At 35.6% G+C, this 21198-nt stretch overlaps 1 protein-coding gene across 10 annotated transcripts in view; it reads right to left on the bottom strand.

Moving 5' to 3' along the window:
* KDM4C (lysine demethylase 4C) overlaps nt 1-21198 on the bottom strand; it is a 282638-nt gene that overhangs the window by 218768 nt on the left and 42672 nt on the right. For all 10 annotated transcript variants that reach the window (XM_062017621.1, XM_062017619.1, XM_062017624.1 and 7 more), the window contains 3 exons: nt 19304-19353; nt 6744-6847; nt 1333-1470 (listed from right to left, as the gene is read on the bottom strand). In XM_062017621.1, coding sequence (XP_061873605.1) covers nt 1333-1470; nt 6744-6847; nt 19304-19353 — 292 coding nt within the window. The remainder of the gene's footprint in view (nt 1-1332; nt 1471-6743; nt 6848-19303; nt 19354-21198) is intronic.

The following is a 21198-nucleotide window of genomic DNA, read 5'->3' as shown; positions in this document are numbered from 1 at the left end:
ATTACTACCTCAGCTTTGCTACATCCCAAGATAAAGTCTGCCATTCTTGAAGTTCTGCTGAATCAATTTCAGATCAGCAGCATATTAATACCTTTCAAAATCCCAGTTTTACCTGTCACACTCATGTGTCCATTCACATATTTGTTTCTTCAATAAAATTGCAAAATATCAAATATATAATTGTTTCTTTAAAATTTACTTTACAAATACTATTAGAAATGCACCTTTCCCTTTAAAAGTAAAGACTAGTCTGATCATGCTAGATGTATACTGATTATTTCAATACTTTTACTACTGTTAGTATATGCATAAACAGCATGTGGGAAAAATATTATACACTTTTTCTCTTTGAAGCATAATCAATCTCATTAACAATAATAATCAATACTGCCTTGAGTCATAAATTTCTACTATTTGATAGCTTTCTTTTGACAGTCTTCCAATCCCAATTATTTAATGAGTTCACTCATCACTATTTCTAAAACCTGAACATCTGATTTATTCTATGTCATCTTAATAGCTAATATATTCAGTAAATATTGAAAAGGGTTTTTCCCTACCAACAAGACAATGCAGAAAATGGCTCTGACAAACTTTTTGGGAAGCATATAAAACCAAAGCTTATCTAAGAATTTCTCTTTCTCTGAGAAAAATTACAGGATACTGAGAAACAATAATAAAATTCTGAACAAATTGCACATTGTATTGATTTTGTGTATTTACTCACATGAAGTACATGAAAAAAGAAAGAAAATGTATGCTACATACCAAAATTTCACTCCAAAATACATTCAGTAAAACACACCTTATTTTAAAACCTGAAAATATCTACTGAGTTCACAGTTCCTTAATTATGTTGTACAAGATATCTGCTGTCATTAAAGATGAGAAAATTCTAACTTCTTTCTTTACACTTTGTTAAAAGTTTAACTATTTATGTTTCATTCCAGATATCAAAATTCCTAGTTTAAACTAAGTGCTTTGACAAACAGTACAGCTTAGAGGAGGTTTAAGATAAATCAGCTGCCTTCACATGTAATAATCTCAGCATACATAGCTTGAACTTAAAAATATTCATAAATGGAACTGGTTTTGAAGAACAATATATACATTAAGCTGCAAATAAAATCACTACTACATAGAGGAATACACATTTGCTGGAAGTGTAACACCCATTATAAAAAGAACAAACAATAATACAATTTCAATGTCAGCATAAAGTACTACCTGATCTGAAGGTTCTGCCTTTCCCATCACCTTCCATATATTATCACAAAGTAAAAAACACAGGAAATATTCCTTTACACGTCATTTTTTTTCAATATGACTTACCAACTTCGCTGCCTTTCCATAATCAATCCATCGGATGGTGGCAAAATTTGTTGACTCAGCACAGTTAAAACCATGGTTAAACCCTGCATGGTATCCATATGGAAAAGTGATCATGAATTCTCCTGCCTCTTGGGTAACCTAAAGTACAAAACAAAACAAAAAAAAAAACAACTGCAAAATGAACCACAAAAAGAGTTTTGCTCCTGAGCAATGAAAACTGTACTTGCTTTTGCAACTACTCAGAAAGTAAGAATATTTTTCACCTGGCATCCAGTTGTGATGTAATGCAAGCAGAAATAACACACTTGTGACAATGTTGTTTACCATTGAAAAAGTACAGCTACATGTATTATTTTACAAATGTAGAAAGTACTGTCAAAAAAACTTATCTTGGAGCAGAAATCCACTGGTAACAAAGCCTGGAAGCACAGGGAACTAGAAAAGGCTGAGTAAGGTATGTATCAATCTCCCTGACTGAGAGGAAACAAAATAACACAGATATCTTCCTTACACACTTATACAACTTAATTGTTTAAAAATTCTGCTGTCCACCACCCTGAAGATGTTTTTCTAGAATGGCACCAGAAATTTTCTTTGAAACACCAGATAGAAATCTTACTCTCGCTACTCTTTCCCATACTTGCCCATTTCAAAAACTATGATTGAAAGACCTGTGATTAACAGTCTGATTTCCCTTTAAAGTTATTTACTAAAGATGGTCAATCATAAAGATATTAGATACATTTGGATCCCCTCAACTAGTATCTTTAAATAATTTTGGATACAAAAAGAGGAAGAATTCATGACAATTGCCCTGCATCAGTTCTTCAACTGTACAACAGCGGTGCTGTGCCATCACTCCCACCACTCCCTTTTCAGAAATAACCATCAGTAGTGGTCATGACAGCCACATCTAGTCACATTCAGCTTAAATTGGACTTTTGGGAGACAGATGGCTACACTAGCCAAGAGCTGCTTGTACAGTGACCCAAGCATCCCATTAATATGCATACATGACTCTAAATCAAGCATCTTACTTGATCTTACATCATCAAGTAGTGGACAGCCCAGGACCTGTTGAACTCTCGGCACCACAGTGGGCTGCACACCACAACCTCTCCTTGAGGTGGGACCCCTCTCAAGGTTATTCCCCAAGGCTAATAGCTTCCTTAGTACATCAGATACTTGGTGACTTGGCAATAATAATCACGCTGAAATTCTGTAATCTCAGTTGAATGCTATTTAAGAATTGAATGTGCACAAATAGTCCTTTAGATATAAACTCTTTACCAAGTCTGGGACTAAGACTGGATCCAGCTGCACCTAGACCCACCCTCTGAGAAGGAGTTTGGAATACAACAGGGTCCTCTCTCAACATTATGACACAGTGGAAGGGTTTCCCTGACAGTTCTGTCTGACCTAGTCCTCTATGCAGTAAATGCTCAAGTGAACCTTGCCACCAAATCTTGTCAAACCAGTCACATCTGTTATCAAACTTTGCTAACTCAGTGGTTTATATCCATAAAGTATATGGCTATTTCTCTCTTACAAGTGAAGTGCATCACTCCCTTTCCATGACAACAGCTAACATCATATTCTTGTATTAGAAATGCCATGTAAAATATCTCAGTGTAAAGGCCGTAAAATATTAGTTATTACATTAAAATAATGTTTAATTTGCCCCTCTCCTTTCCCTTCTTTAAACACAATTTAGGTTGTTGGCACTACTAATAACAAGAATTCCAGAATATCTAAAGGACAAGAGGCCTGGAAAGAAGTTGTGAAAGAGGAAAACATTATCTATAGTTAAGCTTTTGCATTGCTTTAGAGAATGATCAAAGTAGTTCCAATGCTCACTTCTTTATAATACAGTGAAAAGCAACCACATAAAAGTGTGTTGAAGCCACTTACTCAGTGAGAAACTATAGGGGAAAAATAAAGAAGAAAAAAAAATCACTGCCACAGTAATTATATTTTGTATAGCCAAAAAGAAATCAACTCCTAATTGTTATAAAAGAGATACCAAATACAAAAGGCATTTAGAGTAAATTTGCCCAAAAAAAAAGTACATAAGGAAAACAAGTCACTGGTCAGTATATTCCCTTCCAAGACAGAAACCTCATCTTCCTATATTTGGATGGTCTGCTGCTCTCTGGACATGAAGAAAAGAAGAGACAGAATTTCTTGTCAGTCACTAATATTGTCTGCACTTAGAGACAGCTTTAATGTCTTAAAAGTCAAACCACTGAAGACTATGATGGACAGGCTCATCAAGAGACTAGAAATGGCACTATACTAAGGTGTTATCAAGAAACTAGAACATTCAGAAGTAAGGAATTAAAAGAGATTTCCCTCTTTGATATGCATTACATTACAGGCCAGGGCCACTGAAAATAAAACAAATTCATTTATCATAGAATCATGGAAACGCAGAATGGTAGGCATTGGAAAGGACCTCTAAAGACTGTCTGGTCTGCTAAAGCAGGTCCTCCTATTTCAGTTCACACAGGAATGTGCCCAGGTGGGTTTGCAAACCTCCAGAGAAGGAGACTCCTGGGCAGCCTGTGCCAGGGCTCCCTCACCCTCACAGTACAATAGTTTTTCCTTATGTTTAAGTGATACTTTTTGTGTTACAGCTTTTGCCCGTTACCCCTAGTCCCTATCACTGGACACTACAGAAAAAAGTGTTGCGTCATCCACTTGACATTTAAATGAAGCAATTCGAGCAATGACTAGTGACTGTTCAACAAGATATATTTGCTGATTACAGGAAAGTAAGGAGACTTTTTAGAGATTAAATACGCTGTCTTCATTGTGTGACGATGCTTTACCTTAACAATACAGTAACAAAAACTGGAAAGGTAAATACAACTCTTTTTAGGGAAATACACTTGTAATTTGAAATTTGAGAAAGGGAGAGTTAAATTTTAAACAGATACCAAAATTAAAACTCACAATTCCAAATATTTTTCTTATTAAAATATCATGTCTTAAAGCTCAGGTTTTTGCTGGAATGGTTATCTTACATTCAATTTCCACTTTTGAAATGTGCAGTTTCTTCACATTCTATAGTTTTACAAATTCTTTGTACACTTTTTGTTTTTCCCAATGCAAGAATACATACAGTGACAGCATTTCAAGGTGTGCATTTTTTATTGTACTATGAGATGAAGCAATAGAAAATATTAATATACTTAGCTAACAAAGCTGAAGAACAAAATTGGAGCTTACATTTTGCATCCGCAGGGTTAGTAATTTTTTGTAGGTTCATATTTAGTATATATATCCAAATGCATGTACAGGTGCATTTATTGTAACTGTTACTGTTGCACTCCAACAATCGCTCTGGGAATGTTTAAGAAAGATTATTCTCAGTGGTAACAATTCCAAAATTTATCTCAATACACTCTCCCACTGCTGACAGTTTAGCAGGTGTTCTATTGCAACAAGCAGCAGTTCAGCTGCCACCTGGTAGGCATAGGCTGAATTATCAGCATTCAACACATTTCCACTTCTATCACTTTGAGCCATGAGAGAACAGCCTGGTTCTCTCTATTCACTCTCTCACTGAATCCCATTAATTACAATTACACTTGGGTACAGTTTGCTTCCTCCCAAAACTAGGTGACAGAACCAGGCTTCAATATTTAACTATTTCTAGCACTTTTTTTAATTAGAATATAGGAATAATCAAGACACTGAAATAATAGCAGCTCCTTTACCCACCTCAAATGCATGGTACTGAAAGCAAATATGCTGGCATTCTGCAACGTGCTACATTAAACACCAACCACTGAAAATACACTGTTCAGAGTAATGTTCTGTAAATTCAAAACTATAAATCTAGCTAAAAAAACCTTCCAGTTTGGAAGGTTTCATCTGACATTTCATGATAAAGCACAAGGCTATGAAGGGAATCAGTATTTACCTATATATTACAAAAACTGAACTCAGCAACTATATTTCCATACGGTAATACATCGTTCAGAAAACAAACTACTTCTTAGATGACTGATTTATTCAAAAAAGCTTGTTTTCCACAACAAGTATTATCACTCTGAACACCTATAGTTCTTCATTTTTATACATATGTGAGAAGTTAAGTGATATTCCAAAAAGCATACAACAAATCAGTACCTTCAGCCCACTTGTACCACAAACAGTTTTGATAACACAGAGATGTTTTAGTTATTGCTAAGCAGTGCCTGCACAGTCAAAGCTTTTTCTGATTCTCACATCACCCTGCCAGTGAGTAGGCTGGGTTTGCGTAAGAATTTGGGAGGGAAGACAGCTGGGAGAGTAGATCCCAACCAATTCAAGGGATATCCAACCATGTGATACCAATCTCAGCAACAAAAGCTGAAGAAAGGAGGAGGAAGAGGAGACCTTTGGAGCATCTGTCTTCCCAAATAACCACTTCATGTTATTGAGGCCAGCTGTCCTGGAGATGGCCTGTCAATGGGAGCTAAGTGAATAAACTTCTTATTTTGCTTTGTTTGCATGTGCAGCTTTTGCTTTACCTGTTAAACCATCTTTATGTCAACACACAAGTTTTCTCACTTCTACTCTTCCTACTCTGTCCTCTACCCCACTGAGGAGACATGAATGAGTGCCTCAGTGGTGCTTAGCTGACAGCTGGGGTTAAACCGTGACAATATTTACATGAAAACACTCACTTAAATGTTTTTTCTAAGAACTATGTTTCATACTGTTACAAAAATATCAGCTACAACAGGTTAAAAGCAGGGCATTATCCTGTATTCTAGGCCCACAAACATGATGAACTAAGTTTGTATACACAGGTCAACATCAGTAAATAAACACTAAAACAGAAACCATAAAAATAAACATAAAGTGTGGCAAGGACAGTTTACAATACTATACTGCAGTAGAAATAAAGGAAGAAAACTAGTACATATTTTAAAGTATTCTTCTGAATGCTTTAAAATAGTATTTGCAATAGGAAATTAAAAAATCACAATCCCTTAATGATTAACATGCTTTTAAAAACTCATTATAACATAACAATGTTCAAGCTGGAAACCTCTGAACCAAGCTTTGTTCTTTTACAGGTATCTTCAATTTAGAATTTTAGAATTTGTAAAGTGTTCAAGATACAGAATATTTGAAGAAAAAGCAATGCACCAGAAACATTTTTATTAGCTAGCAACTATATGGCAAGTTCAAAGTGGAAAACAGGTAGCAAACCTTGTAGGAAAGGAGAAGAAACTAAATACTTGAGATGTTTTTCAAAGCACCTATGTATTAAAGTAATCCACAAAGAAAGCCGGTTATTTTTTCCACTTTCCATTTATATAATGTTCTTTACCAAATGTCCATTCCACCATCACTGAAGCAGAACATTTAATTGAATGACTGCACGCACAAGTTAAAAATAAATACTAGTGTACCTTGTCAAAAGGAATTCCGTATTTTTTCAATACTGATGGAGAGATCAGAGTCATCTTATGGCGAAGAAAAGCATCACATCCTTGGGAGCTGCTTGGAAAGAACCCTAATAAGGCAAGACAAGCAAAATTGGTATCTTTCCATTAAAACAAGCAGAAAATTTTTGTAGTATTTTACAATACAAAATATTGTTTAAATTTGGTTTAGAATTTTTTATCATGTCATTTCTAGGTTCTGAGAGATTTGTGTAAAAATTTAATGCATCTCATAAGTTTTACAATTCATTTTCAGGAGGTTGGGTTGCAGAGGAGTCATGTTTTGTTTGTGAAGATATTAAATAATTTAAAATAAACTTGGACCTGTGAATTTAGACATACTTGTCTTAGCCTTTACAGAAATATTTTAATGTTGGATTATCTTTTTAATACATTAACCTTGATTCTGAGACCCCTGCACATATGAAAATCAACTGTAACATATAAACTTAGAAGGACTGCACATGGACTAGGTTTACCTAGCACTTCCAGATGATCTATACAGTTAGTACTTTCACAGGGTATAAGTGAAAACAGGGGAGGGAAGTTGTTTCATTATGTCTTGCCTTCATTTATACAAAGAAAGATTGGCTTCCATGTTTAAACTTCTATTATTATTTATGTATCACTGTACAAATTCTGCTTAGTTCATTAAATAATTACATAACCCAGATGATGAGAACATAGAGATAAATGAACAAGGGGAAAAGTGAAAAAATAAAGATGAGGTCTCAGTGTTACTAAACTCTGGTATCTGACTCTCTAATCAGGATGCAAACAGTACCCCAGCTACAGTTCAAAAGACCTACCCAGTCTTCCCTTCTCTAAAAGAACACGTGGCTCTTTTCTATTAAACATAACTATACTAGAGTAAGAAACCATTATGTTCAAGGAAAATGGAAGGTGCAAGTTTCCAGAACATTGCTAGTTCTGTCCTTCCTGACCTCCTATCAGAGTCATTCTAGAAAGATAATGCTCTCCAAAACTGAAAACACAATTCCTACAAATGCTAAAACAAAGGGAAAGAAAGGCATAGTAATCATTGAAAGCAAGAAACTCTGCAAAATCTCAGATAGAAATATGGAAAGAATATAGCAAGAATCACCTAATTACCACCTGCTTTCTCTGAATGCTTGCTCTCAATCCTTCCACTTAAGTGCTCTGAGATGAAAGTGTCTCTTGGTGGAGCCCAGAGGAATATATTTGACTGTGTTATAATGCAACATCACAGAAGTCTCATGGTTACAGCATTAACATCAGCAGAAGCAGGCTGACAAAAGGGAACAATTTACTCACTGACCAGCAAAGATAAGAAAGTTCTTATTATCTTTACTATTATAAAAATCATAATTATTATTTATCTTTATATCTTTTTGGTGTTTTCAACAGACCATTAGCAACAATCACCAGGAGGTGTACTATGAGTAATTGCACTCTATACATTTACCAGTCCTGGATAGTATGTAATTATGCAATATCAAGGACATAACATTTGAAATAAATCCCTTTCTGTGACGATTGACTTCATTCAACTATTTCACTTCTCTAGAGTATACTTTCTAATCTTACCTAGACTTTTTAACATTGTTTACTGTATGTTATTTAGACATTTCACAAAGACTGCCAGGCTACTATTAATAATTGTTTAAGAAAAACAATCAGAAAACAGAATTGAGACATAAAGGAATTCCCTGTCTCTAGCACTTCTACAGGAAAAATATTCCTTGTCTTGTTCTCACTACTAGGTATGTAGTTTCATCACAGACTTCTCTTAAAGCATACAGGAGGAAAAGAAGAAAATATTAAGTTTTTAAACCAGCGCAGTATGAATTAGCCTATCATAAAAAGAAAAAGTCTATAATAATGACATTGGGTAAAAAAGTATTCTCCGAAATTATTTTCATTTTCTTTTGAAATGTAGGTAAAATTAATATGGTAAAAAAATCCAAATATAAAGCCATTTAAAAATTACTCTTTCTGTTTACAAGGAAAGCATATGCAATCCTATTCTGTTACACAGGAGACTTACCTGAGAAACATCAGACAGAAATTAAAGTGAAGCAAACAGCATTTTTTAAAAAACTTTTACCAAATTTCCTGCAAAGCAACTTGATACTGAAGAAAATGTAACACCAGTTCTTCTTGATGTAAAGGTCTCCTTAATAATGGTCTAAATACCGATTCAGAAAAAATTCTATTTTATGCCTGAAGAATACAGGAGATCTTTTGAGAGACATCCACATTTATAGATTACCTAGCATTTTCCAAGATGTAAATGTTTCTCCACAACAAACATATTAATCAAGAACACCATTTAATAATTCTCCAAACTGAATTGTAACTGTTTTGCTGACAAAGCCTTGTAACTATATGAAAGTATGTCATGGTTTGACACTGACAGCCGTTTCTGTTGGGGGGATGGGGATGTAAAGACGGTTCCTGTAAGAAGTTGCTCGAAAATGTCCCCAGCTCTGAGCCAGACCCACTTCTGGGGCTGAGCCAATTAGATGCCTCCACGATCACTTTTTAAGAAGAAGCCAGAGAGGATGCTTCTTCCTGCTTTTTCCTTCTTTTGTACCTTCTTCTCTTCCGGCCAGTGGTGGTGCAAGGAGTTGGAAGAGAGAGAGAGAGAAATAACCATGAAGACTCCAAGGTCAGTGAGGAAAGAGAGGAGGAGGTGTGCTGGTGCAGAGACTGCCCTGCATTCTACAGGGAGGACTGGTGAAGCTGAAATTTGTTTGCATTTTGCTGAAGACCCCGCATCAGGGGCAGAGACTCATTATGCTAAGGACCCTGTGCCAGGGGCAGTCACTCACTTCATTAAAGACCCCACACCAGAGGCAGTGATTCTCTTCATTCAAAACCCTGTGCCAGGCGTAGTGACTGTGGCCGGAGGAGGTCGTGGGACGGACTCAATACTCACAGAAGCTGTAACTGTGGGGAAGAACCCATGCCAAAGCAGCTCATTAAAATTATGCCCATGGCCTGAGAGAAGTATCCTGTATCTGCAGAAACTGTAAGTGTGGAAAAGAATCCACACCAGAGATGTTCATTAAGGACTGAGTCTCACATGAGGGACCCTGTATCAGCAGAAGCTGCAGCTGCTGGGAAGAACCCACAGCAGAGAAGTTCTTTAAGGACTGTGTCCTGGGGCAGGGACCCTATATTGGAGCAGGGAAAGAATGTGAGGAGTCATTCTCCTCTGCGAAGAGAGAAGCAGCAGAGCCCATCTGTGAGAGACTGACCACATCCCCCATTCCCTGCCCCCCTGAGCCGTTGAGGGGGAAGGAGGTAGAGATATGGGGAGCAGTGAGCTGGGTCTGGGAAGAAAGGAGGGATGGGGGAGGGAGATCTTAAAGTGCTGGTTGTAATTTTCTCATCATCCTACTCCCTTTTTGCTTTTGTTCGTTCTGTTTCTTGTAGGTAGTAGAATAAACTTTCCCATTTTCCTCTCTGAGTACCGGAGTCTGTTTTGCCCAGAAGCATAATTGTCAGCGAGCCCTCCCTGCCCTTGTCTCAATCGACAACAACTTTGGTTATCTTTCTTCCTCCCATTTTGCTGGGGCCTCTGCCATCCTAACAAGGGTGGGGCTGGATGGGGGGCACCAAGCAAGAGACTGTCGTGGTGCTTCGTTGCTGGCTGGGCAAAACCACAACAAAGTAGTAAGAAGGTGTCATCCAAGAAAATTACAGGGGAAAAAAATCAAAAAAGACCAAGACAAATTACATAAAAACATGGCTTAGTGGACATAAAATTAGCCACAGGACACAATTAGTAAAAAGGCTTTCTTTCATTTCTTTACTGTGCACAAGTTACTGAATCTCTCTCACATAAACGTGAGTTTGTCAGTCACAGAAGCAGTTTCATTCTTGGAGCAAGATGCTCACTATTCAATTATAAAATGAAAATTTAAAAAAGTAATCACTTTCAACCAATTTGGTTGAAAGGGATCTTTCAGGATCATCCAACCTCCTTGCAGAAGCAAGTCCACCTAGATCAAGTCACACAGGAACACATCCAGGTGGGTCTTGAAGACCTCCAAGGAAGGAGACTCCACACTTTCCCTCAGCAGCCCACTTCATCCCATTACTCCTTATCCTGTTGCTAGATACCACATAAAAAAGTGATGTCCCAACCTTCTGACATCCACCATTTATATACTTATAAATATTAATGAGATTTCCCCTCAGTCTACTCTCCTCCAGACTAAACAGCACCAGTTCCTACAGCCTTTCCTCATAAGGAAGATGCTTCAGTCACCTGATCATCTTGGTGGCCCTGCGCTGGACTGTCTCCAGCACTTCCCTGTCCCTCTTGAGATGGGGAGTCCAGAACTGGACACAGAACTCCAGATGAGGCCTCACTAGGGCAGAGGAGAGGGGGAGCAGAACCTCCCTCGACCTGTTGGCCACACTCTTCTTGATGCATCCCAGGATGCCATTGGCCTTCTTGGCCAAAATGGCACATTGCTGGCTCATAGTTAGTTTATTGTCAACCAGGACTCCCAGGTCTCTCTCCACAGAGCTGCTCTCCAGCAGATCAATCCCCAGCCTAATATTTTTACTAAATATTATTTTTTATTAAATATTATTTTACCTAAATACTTTTTACTGACTTGAGACAAAAAGCAGGGAGTCTCAACAAGTTGCCATAGTATGTAGCCTTCTCTGTAATGTCAGATGTAATTTCTTCCCTTTATATTTATGTCCATTAACCACGTTCCAGTTACAGAATTTTAAGGTGCCGTCATTATAATTACATTCTTTGTACAGTCTTTCCTAGCACACTTTCCAGTTCTGGGACAAAACAATCTTTTTCTAATTTATCAGGTATAAGGTTAAGCAGCCCTTAAGCAGGAAAGGTGTGATGATCTAAGCACACTCATGCTGATGTAAGTACTATTAACTCTGATAAGATGCCCTGAGATCAAATTTTGTTCAAATTTTTCATTCTTTCTTTTCTCGCCTCACTAAACAGGCACAGAATTGTCTACTCTCTTTTGGAACGGCAAACAATGTTTCAAAAAGTAGTACTCAGCAGATAGTTTTACTATACACATTTGGTTTCATTGACTAAAATAATTAAAAAAAACAAAATTAGTGTGCTCCAGAAAATAAATTTCAACTATTTTCCCACAGTTAATGCCTGTAACATGACAACAATCATAACTTGGAATCTACGGCTTATAAGCTTCAAGAAATCTCAGTCCTGAGCAGCACATAGATATATATAGGAACATACCATGAAAAGTGATTGAAAGTGGTACTTGAGACTGAGGAAATAACAAAAAGTAGGAAAAACCTTGATTTCTATATCAAATTCTGCTTCTGCAATATGCTTCATTAGCTCAATAACTTGATGATAAAAAGAAACAAGGGGTAGTGACCAAAACTTTAGCTGTACCATTACAGCTTCAAGAGATTAGAAATAATGACAGAAGCCAAGCTTGTCACTGAATTCTAAGTTTCCAACAAGACCAAACAGCAGAACACCACCTGCTCAAAATCCATTAAGAGACACTTAGAGGAGATAATTTGCTGTGGCTATAGTGCCCTCATAGTGCAAAGTGCAGGCTAGATTCTGTACTATTATAAAATATCTTTTAACTGTGTCAAAGTCTACACTTACACTCATACCAATTTTCCAGTCTCATTCACCTTAATTTCTAAAAAGCACTCCCATTCGATGAACAAGGAGATACAGGAAGGTAGTATTTCCTCATTACAAGACTCAGTTTATTAGAAGGTCTTTTGTTCTGCCCAGGCTAAAGGTAAGGTCACACAAGCTTTCTTTCAGGAAAGAAAATCCATGTGGGAGAATTAGTTAGCAGATAATAGCACACTGAATGAAGGACATCGCATGAAAAAAAAATGCCAGGACCCTTGCAAAGGAAATAACAACCAATTCAAGATACGTCTGCAACACACCAAAATCATTCGCAAATACCATGCACATGTTAAAATTACCAATTTATAAGATTACCACTTAATTCTCGATATTTAGTGAAATCCCACATTCAAAAGAAAAAAATACTGAAATCTATCTAAAATGTAACCATGATTTATGTTCTGTAGTACATTCGTGCTTCCAAGGCACATGAAATCTTCATTTAGTACATTAATACTAATCCATTAACTCTAAAAGAGTTCTACAAAAGTAGGTATTTTGTGTGAATTTGCATGCAACTCCAGTTTCTCCGATGGTCTCTTGAGATGTGGCAGACGTATCTCTTCTCAATACTTTTATTTAACCATCTGTACCCTACTTAACCTCTTGGAAATGATTACACAGAGCATCAAATAACAATTTAAAAGCATTACTTCATAGGTGCTGATAAGCAATAATGAAATACCAGGGTAAAACAGAATTAGGTTGCCCATTGATTTACATACAAGAGAAAAAGACTGTCCAGTTGAAAAAATTTCTCATCAGTGACTTAAAGAAACACTAACTTTCTCAACAGAGTAGAATTAGAACAGTCTACAAGGTAAGTATGTAACTGAGCACTTGATGGCCAAATGATTGGTATGAATACATAAACTACAGGTAGAATACATTTATCCACCAAACTGAAAGTCCTACTCAGGCTTTTAAAATCCTTATCTAGGTAATCAACAATAGGAGAGAATATGTGAAAACATAGGCTTCAAACTGTGTTAACAATCAAAAACATGCTCTCAGAAGGCTCTTTCTACATAGACAGATAACACAGACAAAAATAAAATAATCTTACACAAAGTAACCAATGCTATTTGTACTAACAAAATGAAACTACTTGAGTTATAGTCTTATCACTGGCCTGGTGAAGACATCTCCTTTGTCAATGCTATTGCACCTCAGCAGACCATGACACTTCCACACAATTTCTGATTTTATGATCCATACCCTAGATACAAGTTAAAGGCTTGTATCTTCAGGGAAGCTGGGAGCAGTGGGCATTAAGTGGATTTCTAGCTGTGTCTGAGGAATCTATCCTATCCCACAAATGGGACATTGCTGCATCAGGAGTCTCTAAAGCATACATGAAATTATTTGGGTATAAAGAACATTTTACAGTAAGTTCAACTCCATAAATCCTTGAGAGATGGTGAACATTGCTATCTGGAAGGCTCATTTTTTTTTTCACCCTGGGAGTATCATGGCTATGTATCATATGCAACTCATATCAGATGACGACATCACAACCACAACTAACATAAACTGAGGTGGATTAGGTTCCAGTGCCTGGCTGCTTAACATTTTCAAGATAATTGAATACTTATTTATGGTACTAAGCATGTGTTCATAATGTTTTCAATTAAGCAGTTAAGCTTCTATCATATGTGGACAGTATTCCTGAAAGATTATTTCTAAAATATCATTGACTGGAACATGACGATTGTCTATAAACTACCTTGTATGATCAAGGATATCACAATTTGGCCAATAATAAAGCCACTGTAAAAGTGCATGAAATCATATTATTACAGAACTTTCAAATTAAATTCTGAGCAGTCAGTGAATGAGGCTACACTTGACATCTTTTTCTACACTTCCATACTCTTCAACAGAAATTTTACAGTGGAGATGTTGCATTTCTAGTTAACGTTAATTGAAACTATAAATACAAAATATGAAAATGTAAATATAACGTTTACAACCTAAGAGAACAGTCTAAATTGCAAATATATTTCATGTAATTTAACTTTTATTTAATAAAAAAATAATCCAAATTAACACAACTAAGCTCAAAGTAATTTTTTTCTTACATAAATCTTAACGTAGAGCATACAAAATATTAATCATAACTTACTGAGAGGTGCTCTTGGAACACAGGCAGAGATGACAGGAAGACTGAATTTTTTAGTCACTTTATTTTTAGATTTTACTTTGGTAGGTATAAACGCAAACTTCATATAATTTATTTTAATTAATTTTCAGTCATCTTAACTAATTTGATTTAACTTTCTGTATTGCACATAAAAGAAATTAGGAGGATGACTTTGCATTACAATAAACCTCACAAAGAAGTAACAGCAATTGGTATACTACACAAAACACAGAGTACAAAAGCCACAAAAGAAGCAACTGCTGTGAAATGCGGGTATTGTTATGCCCAGATGACTATGTTAGAACCTTAAGTTTATTATCTCTTAGATGCTTATTTCCTAACTTGACTCATATAACTAACAACTGAGACAAAATTCAGTTCTTCAGTTTTTAAATTCAAGACTCGTAGAAGTTACTAAAGTTCTACATCAAGTTTCATTTCAACAACTATTTAGAACTGTTTTCATACCTAACAGGTAACAAAGTCTGCATTAAATGAATTAATACTATGTATCATATAAAGCTTTTTATGACACTCCTACATACTTATGATGTATTAAACTTTAGTTTCTTCTTTAACATATTGAACATCACAGATGTCATATCCTCTCTGAAATACTTTCTGAAATTACATGATCTATTAAAAGATCTTGAAAATCCTTCAAACAATTATTTCTGATTTGCCACTCTGCTTCTATTCTCTATATTTTCTAGCCTATTATGTGAAACAAAAAATCCTTAAGAATATCATGGTATTACAGATTAACATAACAAGTATAAAAAATTGCAGTTAATAGCTCACTTGAGATTTTTTATTATATTTATGTCTACCTAAAATTGAAAAAACCTCCATAAACGTGAAAGCAGCTGAACGGCAAAATTAAACTGTTGTCTTTATTAGATGCAAGTCTGATGTCTTTCAGATAAAGTATTTGTAGGTGCCACAGCCAATCAAGATTTGAATGGAAAGCAAAAATGAAAGCAATCACACACAAAAGGCAGGTGTGATGGTTGTGATATGCAAACAAGATAATGGAAAATATTCCAGGCTTCCTTTAATTTTATGTATCAAGTGCTGCCTTGACTTAGACAATCTGTCACATTTAATGCCTTATTTTATTTAGGAGTATTTGATTAATTTGGTAGGCGTTTGGTCATCAGATCTAACCTTCTTGTAGAAACTACTAATTTTTTCTTCAGATGTCACACATGCAAAAACATGATTAAAAATATTTTCAGCACAAGCCTAGTTAAGTAGAAGATCTCATTTACACTATGATTTATTAGTGTTTGTTATTAAGTGACTTTTAGTCATGCAGCTTGCTTTACATTTTCAGCTTAAGATACTTTATTGCAAAAAGACCCTGTTTTAGCAGGCAACTGTTGCAAACTAGATCACAGAGGACTTACCCTTCAAAGGATGGAAATAATCAGAAATTATAGTTTCAAAAACAAAACAAAAAAATTAAATGTATAAGTCAAACTGAGCATAAAGACCATAATCATTAATCTTTAGAACTAGAGCATCACCTTCTACATTCCATTCTAAGCTATTAGGTGGATGAAAAATACAATGAAAACAGTCTGCTCAGAAAAACCTTGCAGATGACATTAAAACCAAATACTAAAAGCTTACAAAATGTCAGACGGTTGTCTGTGAAACTAACTCCCCATCTTATACTGCTGTTACTCATAGAGAGATTTTTACTGTATGTAGGTTTTTACAGGAATTCAGTTTTATTCACTGATTATAATGGAACAAAAAACTATCTGAAATTTTAACTTCACTGTTCAGTATCTGTTTTTTTTAATTTGCTATTAAAGTACTGTCCTGAAATAAAAATAATTCCTTTTATTATATGCATGGTTCACCAAGGAAAGCAGTTTTCCATTCACCACACAGAAATTCTTCCCTGTGGTGAGGCACTGGAACAGTTTGCCCAGAGAGGCTGTGGATGCCCTATCCCTGGAAGTGTTCAAGGGCAGGCTGGATGGCGCTTTGAGTACCACAGTCTAATGAAAGCTGCCAGTGAACATGGCAGGGAAGGGGGAACTAGATGATCCTTAAGGTCTCTTCTGAGGCAAACCGTTCTATGATTCTATGATCTTTAAAAATTGGACTATCATTTCATTAATAGTTGTAATAGACAAGTTACTTCCATGCAGATGTGCAAAGACCAAGGCTGAATGACATGACATGGAAACTTCTTTAAACACAACCTAAGTAAAGGTCAAGGAACTGTTCCTGTTCTCAGTTGCAGAAAAGTATATACGCATGTGCCATTATAATTGAGGCCAGATCTCTTTCTGTCCTACCTTCTTCTAGCAGTTCTGGACCTAAGAACTACTATGCTGCATTAAGTCCCTATTATCCAGTTCTGACTTTGGCATTTTGATATTAACAGATCATTCCCCTAGTATAATCTGCTGGCTTCTGATAAAGAGTGGGTCTGGAGATCTCCACTTTCTCGCCATGATTTATATCCTAGTCTTCTTACCGTCTTAGGCCATCATTATCAGCAGTAGGAGGCCTGAGCACCTTCAGGTCACAGTTTTCTAACATAATACTTTCTTAAACTATAGAAGTTTACACTAAGTGACTTCAAAAGCAAAAGTAAAACATGTATCTCCAGCAGCTACCTGCTCCCTGAACATGTATAGGTTACTCCAGTATCTGGAGAAATTTGGGTATGAGGAAGGAAAACCTGAAGACTTGTTCAGCCTGTAGCAAAAAATGACACGTCTTGAATAACACTTAACCTTTAGAAATGAGTAAACAAGTGTTGCTGAAACTGTCCATCCTCTTCCTGCACTCTCAAAAAGAAAGTTTTGACAGACAGTCATTACAGAACTTTTAAAACTAAATTGTTGTAACACACTGCATAGCTATGAAAGCTGTATTAAATGCCAGAGCAGCCATACCACATCAAATTAAAAGTCTATCTGCATAAAGATCATGCTCCCAGTGAATATCAAAAGTGGATGTACAGAGAAGTGTTCAAATAAAGCATGAAGTCTTTGCTTTCTCTAGGCAATCTAGTAGCAGGAAGCTGAGGCTCTAAGACTTCTAAACCCTGATGACGTTCTTACGCTCCTTTTACAGATTTCTTTGCCAGCATTGTTCAGCCTGCCTCTGACTCCACACAAAATTTTAGAATCCACCATGGATGATGAGGAGTTCATACTATGAAAGGAACCATCTCTTGTCTGTTCTGAATTTGCTATAATTCCTCATTCAGGTACTGGAAAACACCATGAACAATCACTCTAGTAACCCTTTCCATGCTAGTCACCACAGCTCTTTATCATACCTCCTTTCCTTTATTTGACACCCTGTCACATTGAAAAGTTTGAGCTTACTAACAGTTATTAAAACAAAAAGGCTTTTTTTTCCATCACTCATAGTGTCCCTCTCTGAACCTTCTCCAATTCTGTATTCCTTTTATTCCTTACATGTATCCTGTGAATCTTTAAAATAATTATTCAACAATCTTATGATAAGTCAGTGTCACTTGCCCAGACTACAACATGTATCAATTTGTTTACCAGTTAAAATCAAAAGCTTTAAGATAGGCATAGGAAGAGTTCTGTATTTTTCAAGTTGCAAAAACAATCTGGAAGGCAAAAAAATTAGTAACAACTTTCTCAACTAAAACTAGAAGAAAGTTTAGGAACGGTAAATGTAATTATATCCACGTAGAAATCTAAGATATGGTTTTAAGACTACAAGTTCTCAGGTCTTTACTTTCACAACTCAGCAATACATGCCATCTTACTGTTCTCAGCAACAGTTTAGAAATAGCTCAGAAAAAATCATGTACCTATATATAGGTAAAATAGACATGAAAAGAAAATGTGCAACAATTTTCAGAATTTGGTCCTGACACGTGGTATCTCATTATCGACTTTCAATAGCATTCCTTATACCATATCGTTAATAGCAAGATACAGGATATGGACTGCCAGGTAGAGAAATATGCCTAATCAGAGTAAAAAAAGAGAGATGTTACTGAAAATAAAACAAATTACTATGTGAGAAGAATTTTCCTACAAACTAGTGATTTTTACTCCTTAGATCTCAACCTTACAGCCTTATCATCTGCTTCCTCTCAAATGATCTTCCTCACACCTCTGGAGACCAAAAGCCAGTACATGCTCTGTCTCAAGTGGATTTATATGCCAGCTCACTGGCCAGCAAGTCACTACAAATTCAGCTTTAGCATTGGTACAGTTTGTCTGATTCCCCCTTCCCCAAGGTACTAACCTGGTTTTCACCTTCTACCCAGCCATTAACTTTCATGAAACTTCTGGAGGTTCAGAGGTCCTAAATATTTCTACCTTTCTATCAAATTTGGCTAAGAAGATTCGAAAGTTACCAATGAAAAGAAGCCGTGACAAGAAAAAGTAAAGGCACAGAGAAGAAAGAGTCTAGCAATGAAAATCTAAAGAAGAACAAAACACTAAACCTCATTTTCATATGATTCACCAAGATAAAAATGTCAGTACCAAATAAAGTTCTTAGAGAAAAATTATTTTTTTTTTTCAAGAATTCCTTAGAGTATTAGAAAGTGTTTCTTGTTTGCAATCATACCATAGGGAAAAGTCACACAACATTAACTAATAGAACGCAGTTGGTGAGTCAAGGACAATGTTTTTTCACTTTGGTGGAGGTTTGCCCTTCAAACATCTGACGTATAGAAATACTTGAAAATATTACCTTGAGCTAGTCTTTCAAGCCGTTTTCCATGCTCTGGTGGAACAGCATACCTAAAATTCACATAAAGAAAGGGATTAAAAGCTTAAAGAGATAATTACTACAAGAGCTATGATCCACGTATGATCAATATACTACAAAAGCTATGATCCACAAATGATCAATATCAAAAAATACAGAAGCCAAAGAGATCAAAGACTGAAATATTGTACATAAAAATGTAACAGTTTATTATTAAAAAGGCAGGGAGGGAAGAAAAAAAGCATATTGCTAGTTTAAACATTATACATAGTTCAAGAATATGAGATTCACCATTTAAAATCATGCACATTAACACTATTTGATAAGATTATTCCAGTCAAAAAAGACACAGGTATTTTCATTTTCCAAATGAGACAAAAATTCTGAAGAGCAGTCCAATTTATAAAACTTTAATTTCTTTGAATTGTCCTATTTCATGTGACACAAGAGTTCAGTAGAAAAATGGGAGCATTAAACACCTCTATTTTTTCCTGTTGCCAATGTTGTGGAATAAAAGGGTTACTTGTCTTTATAATTAGAGTTACAAAATTATTTGAGAAACACACTTTCTTTAAATTGAAGAATTTTACATATCGTGGAATCACTCTGCTCTTACAACAAACTATTTCTTAAAGAATCTATATGCTATCTGCAACAAGTCAGTAACAAAAGAACCAAGATTAACTTCTTTATATTTCTAATGGTTTTGGCAGATTAAAAAAAATGAAGACTATCAAACAGCTGCAATTTCATTCTGCTTTTCTGAACACTTTGTTATTCACATATTTACTGCATTTCATGGATGTATGTATCAATTAGGTTTTATTATTGACTTTAACTGACTCAATATGTGATATAATAGGCTCTGTTTCAGTTTAGTGTTGCAACAGCATGGAATTGATTCTCCTCTATAAAAAAATATGGCTCGGAAAAGTAGAAAATGCATATTCAGCTGCACATCACAGAGTGAAAATGGTGGATTTGGACTAAGGCAACATATAGCTTTTTTCATGTACTACATTGCAAACACAGATTTCGTTTTTCTCCCCTGACATCTCAAAAAGCAACTGAAGAATCTTAGGCCCCTCACTTTGCACAAGGAATAAACACCCCCTACCTCACATTCTCATTTGGACAATTTTATTTTATTACAACTGAAATTGCTGCATAGAAGCAAGACCCTTCCACCACTAGACATCACTACTATACATTGAACCTACTCCAGGCAGTATTAAAAACACTTTTAGCTTTACTCTGCTCAATATATGTCGTTTAAATCAGATTTCACTCATACAAACACGGATTTTGTTTCTCTTCATTTGTACATCTAAAGTGTGCCTGTTCTCCATTATTTATTAGGCAATCATCGGCATACACATAATACTCTAAACTGCATGTTTCCATCTTTTACACCCCAGCAGAAACAAATGTTACATATAACACTGTATCCTGTACTGTATGTCATTAATACACAACTTCATGAAGTAAAAACACAGGGTTCACATCTAACAAAATACCTACAGACTTTTCATTGTTTTACCTGTCTCTAATTGGACTGGTATTCTTAAAAAGTTATTCTTCCAAAAGTACATATAACTACTTTTTTGTTATAATATGTAGTCACATTTGTACATGCAAACACTTAAATACTTATCAATATTACAAAAAAAACCAAAGCTGGAAAACTGAGCTCTCAATGTCTCTCAAAAAGGTAAGGTGGGTCAGAATTTAACTTTGTTATAGATATTTATTTAGATAATTTAAAATTATCACATGATAACTCATTCAACGTAAGTTGTTACTTTTCATTATTGTCTTCATTTGCAGTCTGTGCTAACAAGTATTCCTCAAACTTTTATTTCTTGCCAGTGTTGACA

This window comes from Colius striatus, chromosome Z (genome assembly GCF_028858725.1).
Source record: "Colius striatus isolate bColStr4 chromosome Z, bColStr4.1.hap1, whole genome shotgun sequence".
In the NCBI taxonomy this organism is placed as follows: Eukaryota; Metazoa; Chordata; class Aves; order Coliiformes; family Coliidae; genus Colius; species Colius striatus.
Note: the sequence above shows the minus strand (reverse complement) of the source record. Positions and strands in the feature narration are given on the sequence as shown.